Below are 14,401 nucleotides of genomic sequence, written 5' to 3'. Positions count from 1 at the left end.
TTTTAGACAAGAGGTATCTAGCAGGAAGGTAGGGAAGACAGGACCTACAGCAGATAAGAGCATCTGAAGCTTAAAAGAGGAACTGGGAAGCATCACATGCACTCAGCCATTTTCTCTCCCCAGTTCTCTGTGTTCTTTGAGTAGAACAGCTGATCCAAACGAAAGGAATCCAATGTCCTGTGACCACGCCAAAGTGTTGGCTGAGAAGTGGAAGGGTTCTTGGAACTAGCCCACGGCACCCAACTCCACCCAGGCCCTCAGGTCTCCTGCTCTCCAAACTTCTCATCTCCCCATCTAATCTTCCAAGAATAAGAGGTACTGGGTAAGGAATGAGACTGGAAGGAATCCAAGCAGGGAACACCTACTTGCTAGGATCCGGCATCTGGCTACACACAGCCCGGAGGTACTGAAAGCTGTTCCGGATGGCATGGATGTTGGCCATTCCCATGAACACGACTTCACAGTTGGGATAGTACTCTGTAGACATGACAGGAGAGTGGGACATAAAAGCATGTCCTAGGCCAGGCGCAGTGGCTCACACCTGTAATCCCAGCACTTCAGGAGGCTGAAGCGGGTGGATCACCTGAAGTCAGGAGTTCGAGAACAGCCTGACTAACACAGTGAAACCCTGTCTCTACTAAAAATACAAAAATTAGCTGGGCATAGTGATAGGCACCTGTAATCCCAGCTACTCGGGAGACTGAGGCAGGAGAATCGCTTAAACCTGGGAGACGGAGGTTGCAGTGAGCCGAGATCACGCATTGCACTCCAGCCTGGGTGACAGAGCGAGACTCTGTCTCAAAAAAAAAAAAAAAAAAAAAAAGCACGTCCTGGAAACAGGCATCCAGGACAAGAGTGGTCCTGGTGGACAAAGCTTCCCTGGCAGGGCAGAGCACTCCAGGATAGGAACTAAATACAGTCTTGAAATCTGAATCACACTTGTATCTCTGGAGACTCAGGTGCCATATATTAATAATAGTAACAGTAATGACAAATGATAGTAGTACTTAGAAAGACAATATATAATAAATTCTCAATAAATAGTAGCTGCTCTGTGGCAATAATTTTATATATACAACTTCTTTTTCTTTTTTGAGACAGGGTCTCATGGTCACCCAGGCTAGAGTGCAGTGGCATGATATCAGCTCACTGCAACCTCTGCCTCCCAGATGCAAGCGATTCTCATGCCTCAGCCTCCCAAGTGGCTGGGATGGGACCACAGGCATGCACCATCATGCCCAGCTAATGGTTTGTATTTTTGATAGAGGCGGGGTTTCGCCATGTTGCCCAGGCTGGTCTCGAACTCCTGAGCTCAAGCCATCCGCCTGCCTCTGCTTCCCAAAGTACTGGGATTACAGGCATGAGCCACTGGGCCCAGCCTACATATGCAACTTCTAATCATCCTAACAATTTTGCAAAGTTTGTACCATCCCCTTCTTACAGAAAAGAAAATAAAGCTTGGACAGATTAAGCAACTTCAGCATAGTCACAGCCATAGCTAGTAGGTAGCAAAGTTGTGATTCCAAGCTAGGTTTGTTTGGGCTCTTTCCACTATACAAACGGCCCCCAACCCCCTCCTCACCAAAGCCACCCAGAGCACAGGCTGGCTGCAGACACTGGGATAACAGCAATACCTTCACATTCACAGCCTCCACCCTTGGCCCGGTTGGCCACTGCTGCCGTGTAGGATCGCGCATCCAGGATCAGCAGCTTCTGAGGAGCTGCTGTGCTCTCCACTCCAGAGCACGCAGTCAGAGAAGAATCTAAACACACAGCAGGAAGGAGTCCCTGAGTCAGCCAGCCACCCAGCCTCTTGCTGGCCCTCTGGCACTCCCTCTCAGAAGGCAGAACATGCAACTAGAGACCCCTCACACCCCACAGCTTCTGACAAGGCAGGGACACCAGCCCCCCGTGTGCTGTCATCTTCCCAGACTCTCACTGGGGACTCCCTGGGAGCCAATGAAGCCAAGGAGGGGGCCTGCTCCCTGGCAGGTTAGCATCATCCACACCTTACCAAAGTCAGCATCACACGCCTCGCTGGTATCATTATTCCCGGTGCTGAGGGAGCCCCCAGTGGTCCTTGTCCCCGGGTCCAGGGCACAGGCTTTAGCAATGGACGTGACCAGGTACTCATCATCAGCATTGCGCCAGCCCCACCAGCTGATCTCTGGCTGGCTGCAGCGGGCGATGGCAGCCCCATTGCGCAAGTGTCTGACAAAACAGAAGAAACCGTAATGCCCTTGGCATTCGAAGCCTCCAGAGGCCTACCTCAGGGGGTTAGACCAAAGTCTCTAGAGCCAGCAGGGGCTACCAACTCATCCAGGCCATAACAGCAACCAAAAGCCCCAATGTCACTAGCAGGCTTCACAGTTTACAAAGCATCATCACACATACTTTCTCAAATGGGCTCTGTATGTCCAAGGTGACCTTGACTCATCAAATCTGCACAGCAACTGCTCCAGGTACAGACACCCAGCAGGAGAACAAGGCCTGGCTGAGCCAAGAACAGGAACAATTCCAAACTTCAGGGTTACTTCCTGTCTCACTCTATTTTAGCTACAATATTCTAGTGCAGGGATCAGCAAACATTTACAGTAAAAAACCAGACAACAAATTTTTGGCCTTGTGGGTCACAATCCAGTTTCTGTCATGTATTCTTCTTTGTTTTTTTAAAAATAGCCCTTTAAAAATGTAAAAACCACTCACAGCTTACAAGCCGTTTTATATAATAGGCTATAAGCCAGATTTTGTCTGCAGGCCAGTTTGCCAACCCCTGTACTAATGTGTGTATAAAATAATGTACTATTTTATACACACACACACACTCTAAAAAAAGGGGGGGAATGAATAAACTCCCTAATAGCCTTATTCTTAGGAGAAAAAACTAAGATACTTTTTTTAAAAATTATTTCATACTTCCCCATAGAGTGTCAATTCTCAGTCAACCAGGTTACCCAAAACCTCCAGTTTTGACTCTTTCCTTGTTGCGTAAGAAATGGCCTCCCTACTTCCCAGCCCCACTGCCTCACCTATACACAACCACGGGGATCCGCTTCCAGGAGCGGAAGGAAGCCACATTCTCCAGCTCTTTGTCAGTGATCCACACAGGAACCAGCAGCTTCTGGGGGTAACTGGGGCACAATCTGAGAAGAGACCAGGTGGCGGTCACTGCACTGGATCTAAAACATGTGATGACAGGATCCCTGGGAATGGCTTTGTGGGAAGAGAAACCAGGAACCTTCCTCCCTCACAGACTCAGAAGCTGTGCCCACCATACTTTATCCAAACACGGAAGTGGTTTTGTGTGGAAGGTGTTTTGGTCCCCAACCCTCTCACTTGTAGTTGCTGTTGATGTGTGAGACTCTCCAGACGTTCTGCAGGTCAAAGCCCATTCTTGCAAGCTCCGCCTCCTGTCGACAACGTATGTGCTCACCTGCAACAGAGCCCCCACGATGGTTAGCTTCCCAGAGCACCAATGTGCAGGAGTGGAGGAGGGATGAGAACCTAGCAGTAAGAAGCAGCCTCCCAAAGAAAATAGACTGGCCTCACCTGGCTGACATAGGTGAGTGTGCTGGTCCTCCTCGGTCAGCCCCAGGCACCAGGCATGGTAGGCAAAGGCAAAGAGGTCCTCAGGCTTGGCAGGTCTTGCTGTAGCTCGGCTTAGCCGTGAGAGCCACTCTTGGCACTGCTTGAAAGTGGAGAAGTGGCACCTGCCAGGCAAGAAGCCACAGGCCTAGGTGAGGCAAAGTGCAGTTGTGCCATGGGGCTATCAGGGTCAAAAACACAGCCACAGGAAGGCTGTGAGGAGAGAAGGCTGCGAAGCAAGAGGTGAAGCAGTGGGGACCCAGGGTGGGGGGACAAGGGACACTGGCCAACAGCCAACAGAAGTTGTCTCTTGTGATAATTATCTTCCCAAGAACTCCTGTGTTTGAGGCATACTTATCCTCTCGAATGGGGCCTTACTGTTTCTCGTATCAAATCTAAATGCTACCACGTGGCCCTGAACATCTGCACTCCTTGTCCCTACCCTAATGGACCAGTGTTATCTCCCATGACTCCCTAACTCAAACCTTCTGCTTCAGGCGGGAAGTTCTGCTCACATCCTTCCCATCTCCTTGGTTTATCTTCTGCTTGATAATGTTTCCTCTCTGCCTAGCCACATCCTACTGATGCTTTGAAGATAGTTTCAGTCTCACCTCTTCCTTGAAGCCTTCCCAGCCTACTCTATTCCAGAAACTCCTTCCTCTCTTGATTCTTAATGTGCTTGTAATATATATATACTTTTTTTTTTTTTTTTTTGAGAGAGGGTCTTGCTCTTGCTCTGTCACCCAGGCTGGAGTGTAGTGGCGCGATCACAACTCCCTGCAGCCTCGACCTCCTGGGCTCAGGCAATCCTCCCAACTCAGTCCCCTGAGTAGCTGAGACCATAATTGTGCACCACCACGTCTGGCTAACTTTTTAAATTCTTCGTAGAGACAGGGTCTCTCTATGTTGCCCAGGCTGATCTTGAACTCCTGGGCTCAAGCGATCCTCCTCCCTCGGCCTCCCAAAGTACTAGGATTACAGGTATGTGCCACCATGCCTGGCCTGCTTGGAGTACTAAGCAACACATTTTCCCATAGCATACTGCCACATGTTAAGTCTTCTTCCAGCAGCTAGAGTTTAGCCTCCTTGAAGGGAAGGGCAATGTGAATGCTCCTTCTGAATGCCCCACAGACCTGAGCACATGATAGGCTCTAAAGTGGGTATCCTTTTAATAAACCTTGGAGTCATCCAGATTCCTCTTTCTTTCATTTCAAATCTGCCAGCAAATCTTCTCATCTCCATCTTCAAAATACACCCAGAATCTGACTGCTTCTCATTCTCACCACTTTAGCTGCTAGCGCCTCAGACAGGCCACCATGACCTCTCATGTGGTAACTGCAGTAGCTTCCTAACTAGTCTCCCAGTTTCTGCTTTTGCTCTTGCCCCCATTCTCTTTCATCTAGTCTCAATATAGCAGCCAGAGTGATTCTATGAAACATTAATCAGATCACATCACTCCTTTGCTCAAAATCCTCCAGTAGTTTCTCAGTTCCCTCTAAGTAAAAGCCAGTCTTCATGACAGCCAAAGTGTCTGACACCCAGCTTTGTTCTCAGATCATATAACCCACTACCCTCACCCACACATGTTCTACTCCAACCACACCAGCCTCCCTGCCGGTCTCCCAATATGCAGGCACACACCCACCTCAGGGCCTTTGCACTTGCCGTTCTCTGTCTCTGGCACACTCTTCCCCCAAATACCCACATGGCCACTTTCTTCAAGTCTTGACTCGACTGCCACCTTTTTGGTGCAGCTTCTCTGATCACTTTCGTTTTGTTTTTTTGAGACAGGGTCTCACTCTGTCACCCAGGCTGGAGTGCAGTGGTGTAATCACAGCTCACTGCAGCCTCGACTTCTCAGGCAAGAGGACCTCCCGTCTCAGCCTCTTGAGTAGCTGGGACTACAGGCATGCATCACCACGCCTGGCTAATTTTTTATATTTTTAGTAGAGACAGGGTCTCACCATGTTGCCCAAGCTGATCTTGAACTCCTAAGCTGAAGCGATCTTCCCAAGCATCACCACACCTGGCTAATTTTTTCTATTTTTAGTAGAGATGGGGTCTCGCTATGTTGCCCAGGCTGATCTTGAACTCTTAAGCTGAAGCGATCTTCCCACCTTGGCCACTGGAAGTGCTGGTATTACAGGCGTGAACCACCACGCCCAGCCTGATTGTTTTACAATCTTCACCCTCATAGCACTCCATATTCCCTTTCCCTGCTTTATTTTTTTCCTTTACACTTACTATCATTTCACAAATTTTACTTATTACTTACGGTTGGTATCTTCTCATTGGGATGTAAGCTCTCTGAGGAGGGATAATTTTGTCTATTTGTTTCCTGCTGTATCCCCAGGGCTTAAAACAGTCTGGCATTGAGTAGGGTACTCAATACATGTATATCAAATGAATAAATAAACCAACAATAATGTGAGTGCTCTGTGCCAGACATTGTCCTCGGTGCTTTCATACACATACACGTTATCTCACTTAATCCTTACGATGACTCCATGAACTAGGCATTACTCTCATTTTTTCAGGTCAAGATCCTATGGGTCAGTAAACTGACCTCCCAACCCAGAACATGGTCTTCACCTTTTCTTCCAACTGGGGAAAGTGAGGCAGCATCTTTCCTCTCTTGCACCAGAGAAACCCTGCAGCACAGAGAACTGGACAAGACTAGGGCCAGGGGACCTGAGTGAGACTCCATTGTTCTCACCTCACCACTTTGGAGTCCTTGCAGGAAATGTGCAACTGGAACATATCACGGCTCTCCACACTGTCAATCATCCGGAGGGGGACCTGTAGAGGAAGGGCAAACTGAAGCTCAGACTCCCCACTGGGTACCACTCCTCACCCTCACCCTAGCGTAGGCACTAATGTATCAATAGCAGGAAGGAAACCAACATTTACTGAGGGTCTGTTAAGCACCTGGTAACTGTACGGAGTCCTCTGCATATGTGATCCCAATTAATGATCCCAATAACCTTGCACAGCAGGTGCTTTCAGCCCATATTACGAGGAGAAAAATCAAGCCTCAGTTAGGTGACTTGACCAAGGTCACCCAGCTGGTGAGTGGCAACGCAGGAAAAGAGCCCAGGTTTGCCTGACTCCAAAGCCTGTGTTCTTCCAACAATGCCACTGTGCTCCTTAGAAGGGCCAGTAATAGAATAATGGAAAGAGAGAAGAAGAGAAATGAGAATGAGCCAGAAACAGAGCTAGGAAAATGAGGCAGGAAAACATGAGGTCAGAGATAAACAGAAGGGATCCCCAACTTTTTTTTAAATTTTTTTGAGAGGTAGTCTCACTCTGTCACCCAAGCTGGACAGCAGTGGCACAATCTCGGCTCACTGCAACCTCCACCTCCCAGGTTCAAGTGATTCCCGTACCTCAGCCTCCCGAGTAGGTGGGATTACACGTGCGCACCACCAAGCCCGACTAACTTTTGTATTGTTAGTAGAGACAGAGTTTCACCATGTTGGCCAAGCTGGTCTCGAACTCCTGACCTCAAGTGACCCACCCGCCTCGGCCTCCCAAAGTGTTGGGATTACAGGCGTGAGCCACTGCGCCCAGCCTCCAACTTTTTTAATGACATGATCAAGGAGAGCTTTGGAACAATCCCACCTTGAACCTCATAGGGATTCTAGCTTAGGGGTAGGAGAACAATACAGAAACTCACGTTGATGACAGAGTCCTTGAATTTGATATGCAGCCGATAGTTAGAGATGGCAATGAGGGCATCGGCTGCCCGGCCCAGGAACTCTACTCCCTCACCCTGCAGCACTGTGAAGGGGACCTGTCAAGGGGCAGAGAAACCTTCAGTCCAGAAGTGAGTGACCACCTTATCCTCTTCTACAGCCCCTGATCTGTGGGAACCCCTCTGGAAAAGGTGGACCAAGGCAGGAGAGGAGAGTTCTCTCCATGGTAACAGCAGCAGGCAACAGCTGTACAGGAAAGCTGCCTTTCCTTCCCTGCGGCCAAAGGCTCCAGGATGCACAGAGAAACCCTTCTCCTCCAGAGACCAGGGAACAGGAAGCCAGAGCTCTGGTACCAGATGCCCTTGAGGATTTTTGGGAGAAGGGAGGGTGTTTTTTAACTGGGCAGGGAGCCCCATCTATCCTGGCCCCCAACTCCTCCTTACCTGAAGATTCTCTTCCTCCTTCACTAGTTCCTTGGGGGGGAACAGATCCTTGGCTTGGATGTACTCCAGGCTGGGGGGCCCCTCCTCACCCTGTAGGAAGGCCACGGTCCTAAGTCACCAAGCTCTGCTTAGAGCTTCAGGCTCATTCTGCTCCCCTCCCCACCAAGAAATCCACAGATACCCACACACACACACCTCTAAAGGTTCTGGTCACCAGAGAAGGGAAAAGAGATCTGACTTGGTTGGAGACAGGGAAGGGTGAAATGGAGAGGGTATCAGCCTATTAAGCCTAAGGAAAGAGTGAGGCCCCAGGAGGAATTGGGAATCTGCACTCTTCAAAGAAGGACTCTCCTATAGCACCAACATTTCAAAAATGGAGGAGAGAAAACTAAGGAAAAGAAAGACTCTTTTCCTTAGACCCGTGTAAGGGTAAGGCGGGAGTGGGGATGGGAAAGTGCTGTCCTGAGGAAAAGGAGCCAGGTGTGGCAGCTGGTTTTAGAGAGGAGGGAAATCAGGCACCTACAGCCACTGAAGCTTCAATCTAGTGGGTGAAGGAGACAAAGAGGAGTGGGTGGGGGGATTCAGTCCCACACCTCTAGAGGGCCTTCACTGATGCTTTCAAAATGAAGACGTGTTTGGGAGCTGGGCTTATCTTCTTGTTAGACCCACACTGCTGACAAGCCCCCATTACCTGCCAAGTAACCTGCCCTGCCTGCTAATCAGAGGGGAATTCCTGAGGAATACCCACAGCAAGCAAAAGGAACTCCCCTCCCAACCACCAGGGAGGGGACCCGAGGGGATCCACGCGCCTGGGAGGAGCCAGGAGACCCAAGGACAGCCAGGGGAGAGAGAGAGAGAGGAGGCCTGGCAGACACCCACGGGGAAGCGGGGGGGACAGCTGAGAGGACAGATGGGGGAAGCTGGGAAGGAGCATCAGCCAGAGCGGGAGGAGGGGAGGACCGGGAATGATGCAGAGGTACGGAACCCTGCAAAGGCAGGGAAGATGGAGAAGAGAGGCTGTCTGGGGGACAGTCAAGGAGAAAAGGCTGGCATGTCAGGTGAGGGATGGAGTGGTGGAAGAGGGAAGGGACTGGAGCCCCAAGCCAGCTCAAAGACATTCCGTGCTCCCCGACCAACCTCCTAACATCCCATTCAGCCTACTAGCCACATCCCACATCCCCAAGCAAGGATTCAGCGGGTGGGACCAAGAGGGAGAGGCGGAGGTAAAGGGATGTACCCCTGCAAGGCGGGGCCTAGAGATCTGCAGTCAAGGGCAGTGGCTGCCGGGCCAGGATGGCCTTCGACCATCTCCGGCACCCAAAGATTGAAGCAAGTCCAAGAAATAAAAGGGTTAACCCACCTTCCCTGCCCCTAAACGTTCGGGGCCGGGCCAGGGGCCTCGGGAAGGGGGATGGGCTGAAATCGAGGGCTGACCCTGGGCGGGGCTGCGGGTGCCTCCTAGGCCCCCAAAGGCAGGGTGGGCACTTACGAAGCAGCTAAGCATGGAGCAGGAGACGCGGGCGGTCAGGCTCATGGTCGCGGGCGGTCTGGGCCAGCGCACATGTCCCCGGAGCCGCTGCGCTGCCCGCCAGCCCCGGGCGCCCGCCGCATCCCGGCTGCGGGGCTCGCCAGGTGCAGCCGCGGCGGCCAAGAGGCTAGGGCGCTGGTGGCGGGGCCTCCGCGCGGCTCCCGCGCGCCTCTCCCCTCCTCTGCACAATGGAGCGGGCCCAGCTCCGCCCTCCCGCACGAGCGCAGAAGGGAGGGGAGCCAGGCGAGAGGAGAGCCCCGGACCGCGGCGGGAAGGCGGAGGCAGGGGCGGGGCGGCTCCGCGGGCCCCGCCCACAAGCCCAGCCTCGTCCCTCCCCGCGGACCCTGGGCCTCGTAGGAGGGCGTACCCTACTCCAGGGACCTTTAGGAGCTTTCAGGAATCTGGTCTACGGGACCGCCCACATCTTCTCATTTCCCTTCTTCCCAGGTGAGCCACCCCACGCCCTCTTACAAACCCATCCCCACGCCCCTACTCCTAAGCTCCCCCGACGCCTGCTCTGGATCCCAAGGTGCAGCTCACCTACCAGCACCCCATTTGCTTCCTCCTTTCCCTCCAAAACCACTACCCACCATGCCCCTGCCCATCAGGGTCCTTCAATCCCGTGACTTCGTTAAACCTTTCTTTCCCCTTAGAATGGTGCCAGGTTAGTCATTCCACGCTCGTGGAAAGGGAAATGAGCTTTTTACTCCAACACTCCTACCCAACCCTACTCCTTCAGCTCCATCTCCTTCCTTGTTTCACATTCTGATATCTGGGTAAGAAAGTCCTTCTTGGAGGAGAAAGGATTTCTTACTCTGGGAAAGTGAAGAGCTAGAAGTATGGACCACAGAAGCTATACAAAAAAACGAAACTTGAAACCCAGGAGCAGCGGAGTAGAGAGAGCTGGGTAGAGGGCCAAGGAATAAGGAGCAGGAATAAGGGGCTCAAAATGTCACCAAGAGTCACAGAGGGAGCTGGCTGGAACCCCAAACTTCCTGCACCTGGTAACTTTCAGACACCAGGGCTTTTGTCTTGTTTGGGGGAGAAGGGAGTAATAAAAGAAAACCTGACATTTTATTAAGCATCTACAATGAGCCAGGCAGTTTCTAACATTACCTCAGTAAAACCTTTCAACCCCCCAAGAAGTAAATCTTATCCTGTCTTACTGGTGAGACTCAAGCTTAGAGAGAAAGTATGTAATTTACCTAAGTGGTGGTGCTAGGATTTGAAATTAGATGAAGCTGACTGTGAGGCCCATGCTCTTTTCAGGGTAGCCCAGAAGAGAAAAAGAGGAGCTATCTGTTGGTGGGGGCCAAAACCAGCAGGCTTTCTGAGAAGAGACTGAACCAATAGTGCACACACCAAATCCACATGTCTATGGAAGGAAGGGAGGGAAGGAGGAAATCCTCTCATCTACTAAATTCTTTAACCTGCCCCTAAGCACAAGGGACACCTAAAAGAAACCGAAGAGATACTACCAGGTTAAGGGCCTGGTCTGGGCCAGGGCCTGCAGCTCTCTAGGCCTTTCCCATCTCACTGCCTCCTCCTAGCTCTCAGGAGTTAAGGGCTTCCCTGGACTTGGGGTGAGAGAAGGGCCATTACAGTTAATGGAAAATTAATAGGATCATTAATAGAAACCACCTCTGGTGATATTCTGGGCACCCTGAAGATGCTATCCTGATAGATATTCAATCAGCTGTCACCTGTAGTGGCTTAACAGCAGCACCCTGGAACTAGAGCACCCACAGTTTTGGTGGAGTCACTCCTGATATAGCATCCACAATATTCAAAGGACCCACCAGAAGTCCAAGGATCTTGAGATAAGGCCCAGCTTTTCAGACCAGAACACAGAGATTCTACCGGGGACCCAAGAAAAGCTGTTATGAAGGGTTAATAGAACCAGTGGTGGGTAGGGAGTAGGAGGAAAGTGTGGGGCATAGCACATGCAGAAAATGATTTCTAGAAGCTTCCAGTCCCAGTGCTGTATACTGGCTGATGTTTTGCAATCTAAAGAAACCCTAATTTATCTCCAGGGCAGATGAACCTGTTTAGGAGCTGAACAGGGTAGCCTGGAGCTCAAGGTCTAGGACAGGTGGGGCAGCTTCACAGAGAAAGACACATGGATTACAGAAAACACAATGGCCTGAGGAAAGACAGGGTACTCACCATTCTACCGTGGCAAGGGTCCAGGCTGCCTGCTTCTCACTGTAAGGAGACAGAGGAACATAAAAGGACCCCATTAACATTACCATAGAATCAACAAATGACACACATCTACCCCCGACCTTCTCTACAACTCTTATTCTTCTCCCTCGCAGAGACTCCAGTCTCTCCACAAGTCACCATGCCAGAGAGAGGCAATGGGAGCTACATGGGGAGAAAGCAACAAGTGATCCTGCAGGGCATGAAGTCAGCCACGAAGTTCTGAAGCAGGAATGAGTATCATCCAAGATTATTCGGCAGAATTCAGGAGTCCTGATTTCCAGACGCAGAGGGAGAACACTTCTTTGTTGGGGAGCAGAACTGCCAACTATGAAGAGACACAGACTGCCCAACTGGGGCTCATTTTGGGCCCTGAATCTTGGGGTGAAGTGGCAGTAGTTGAAGGAGCATGAATCCACAGGAATGTTTTGCCAGTCTCTGAGTCTGGGAGTAGTACCCACCTGACCTGTTTACTGGGGGCAGAGTCCAGAGTGGGACAAGAGGGAGGGGACCACAACCTGTGATCAGAGGGCAGCAGGGCTGCATAGGTCCTGCTGAGTGTATTTGACACCAAGTGGGGTGGAGGTTATGAAGGGGAGGCCACACAACAGGGACAGAATCAAGCCAATCCAGGCCTTGGAGTCAGCATCTGTCCAATGAGCCCAAGTAACAGGGATTTCGGGATAGGGCCTCCTAGGCTCCCTTAGGGAGCCAGGCCTAGGTTTCACTGACACTTTCCTTCATGCCTGCTATCCTCGGGCAGTGCAGCAGAGCCCTGAGGGAGGCTGCGGGGATAAAAGCCTCCATCTGTGGTCCTGCCCACCTCCCTGATCACAGTGTCCTCTTCCCTAGGCCATTCTCCCTCATGGGGGAACCCGCAAGAGGCAAGCCAGAGGTGCTGCCTCACCGCCCACTGGCAGCAGCCCCAGGGAACGAAGGGAGGGAAGGAGGGACAAGGATCAGGCCTGGGAGGCCCAGGGTTTTCAGACCTAGGGGATCTGGTCCCAGGGGGCGGGCCAGGTTGGCAGGGGAGCCCAGGTGCCCAGGTTCTAGGGGCGGAGCCTAAAGACTGGGAGGCGGAGCCCCAAATGACAGAAGGCGGGACTTAGGAAAGCCGGTGGGGGCCAGGGCGGGGCCGGGCAAGACGCGGTCGTTGAGGTTCCCAGGCTCGCAGTGCAGGGGGCACGGTGACTCACCCAGGCGGCGTCCGCACGACCCTCTGAGGCCGCGCTCTTGCCACTTCCGTCTCCCGCAGCTGCTGAGGCCGCGCAGTCCCGACCCCACCACGGTGCCCCTCTCCTGAACCAATCATATCTCTAGCCTGTACCCGCCCTGGCCAATGGCCACGCCAAGTCCCGCCCTGCCCCCATCACGCAGCCACCGCCCTCACTCTCGACCCCACTCATTGGTCGAGTCGGGCAAACGCCCTCCCAGCCTTTAGCCAATCGGATGCCGAAAGACGAGACTATACCTGGAGGAAGGAGGCGCGGCGCCGGAGAGGAGACGCGACCAATGGGAAATCACAGCGCGTCCTTGCGGCAGCCAATAGGAGAGAAGTAAAGAGGGGGCTGCTGGCTACCGCTCTGGGGACCGGAAGTGGAGGCGGCTCGTCGCCTACTGGTAGCGCAATTAGAGGCGGGCATTGTAGGGTACAAGCCTAAAGCCACTTCCGGTGATGGCCCCTCCCAGGAGGTACTTCTCAAACAGATCCCCAGTGGCACCTCGGTTTATCCGTTCCCGTTTTGGTTTCGCAGCTGTCATCCGGTCCCAACGCCAGAATAGGAGAAAAACCTGCAGGCTAAGAGAGAAGGGAGGGCTGGGCCTGAGGTTCAGTCTTGGTCATCTCCGACTGGCGGCGCTAGGATTTCCCCCTTCCTGTGTCTTGATGGGTTCCTCCAACACTCACTTTGTATCGATAAACGACCCTGCAGTTCTTCACGACCTGCATTGTGCTGCCAGTCCTGAGTGAAAAACTCTCATCCCAGAGATGGGAAACCTGGATCTGAGACTGTCAGGTAGCTGCGGCCTCCTAGTCTGTAAAGGGAAGGGAGACCTGGACGCTCCCAAGGACCCGGCTTATCGCCCCTCCCTTTCTTTCCCGGGGACCCAGAACAGACCACAAGACGGAGGGTGGCCGCTGGAGGTCGCCGTGGCCCCGCGATACCACCAACCGACAGAAATGGAAAACAGTTGATTCAGATTCAGCTGATATTCTCAGTTCTGGAGCGTGCCTGAGCGCTTTAATTAGCCCGGGGCTAATGTCCTCACCCATCTTTGTTTATAGAACATTGAAACTTCAGTACTGTTGGTAAGTTCCAGGAAGACAGGAACTTTGCACTACTTTAACTCCAGGGTCTAGAACAGCCTGCAATCTAGCAGATGCTGTAAATTTTTTAATTAAATACTGAACTCCTGTAGGACGGTGATTGTGTTTTTATTCATTCCCAGCACTTACTATAGTGTTTGGTAATTACAATGGCTGCAGCAGTTGTTCAAAGCTCTATCACAGGCTTTCTACAGTGTAGAGCTTAACCTGCCTATCCCTTTTCCCAGATCAGGGGAAATAGAAAGTCAGGAGGTTGCACGCAGTTAATACCTTGTGTTTTCCCAAGGGCAGGTATCAAATACAAAACTGCTTCCGCCGCAGCTGGAATAGGCACAGGCATCAAAATGGGGCCTTTGGGGCCGGGCGCGGTGGCTCATGCCTGTAATCCCAGCACTTTGGGGGGCCGAGGCGGGCGAATCTCAAGGTCAGGAGATCGGGGTCATCCTGGCTAACACGGTGAAACCCCGTCTCTATTAAAAATACAAAAAATTAGCCGGGCGTGGTGGCGGGCGCCTGTAGTCCCAGCTACTCGGGAGGCTGAGGCAGGAGAATGGCTGAACCCGGGAGGCGGAGCTTGCAGTGAGCCGAGATAGCGCAGTTGCACTCCAGCCTGGGCGACAGA

The 14,401-nt window shown here is 52.1% G+C and overlaps 1 protein-coding gene across 3 annotated transcripts in view; it reads right to left on the bottom strand.

The window, feature by feature from the left end:
• MTMR4 (myotubularin related protein 4) overlaps positions 1–12,791 on the bottom strand; it is a 28,367-nt gene extending 15,576 nt beyond the window's left edge. The window contains exons 1-11 of one of the 3 annotated variants that reach the window (XM_054457932.2): positions 12,650–12,791; positions 11,418–11,456; positions 7,724–7,813; positions 7,262–7,378; positions 6,302–6,384; positions 3,550–3,710; positions 3,337–3,433; positions 3,030–3,143; positions 2,015–2,211; positions 1,635–1,763; positions 366–477 (exon numbers count right to left, since the gene is read on the bottom strand). In XM_054457932.2, coding sequence (XP_054313907.1) covers positions 366–477; positions 1,635–1,763; positions 2,015–2,211; positions 3,030–3,143; positions 3,337–3,433; positions 3,550–3,710; positions 6,302–6,384; positions 7,262–7,378; positions 7,724–7,813; positions 11,418–11,420 — 1,103 coding nt within the window. In that variant the 5' untranslated portion in view covers positions 11,421–11,456; positions 12,650–12,791. Of the gene's footprint in view, positions 1–365; positions 478–1,634; positions 1,764–2,014; positions 2,212–3,029; positions 3,144–3,336; positions 3,434–3,549; positions 3,711–6,301; positions 6,385–7,261; positions 7,379–7,723; positions 7,814–9,212; positions 9,489–11,417; positions 11,577–12,649 lie in introns of those variants that run through there. The other 2 variants (XM_054457933.2, XM_054457931.2) reach the window with 2 other exon arrangements.
• Between the last annotated feature and the right edge of the window lie 1,610 nt (positions 12,792–14,401).

Source organism: Pongo pygmaeus, chromosome 19, assembly GCF_028885625.2.
Source record: "Pongo pygmaeus isolate AG05252 chromosome 19, NHGRI_mPonPyg2-v2.0_pri, whole genome shotgun sequence".
Classification (NCBI taxonomy): domain Eukaryota; kingdom Metazoa; phylum Chordata; class Mammalia; order Primates; family Hominidae; genus Pongo; species Pongo pygmaeus.
Note: the sequence above shows the minus strand (reverse complement) of the source record. Positions and strands in the feature narration are given on the sequence as shown.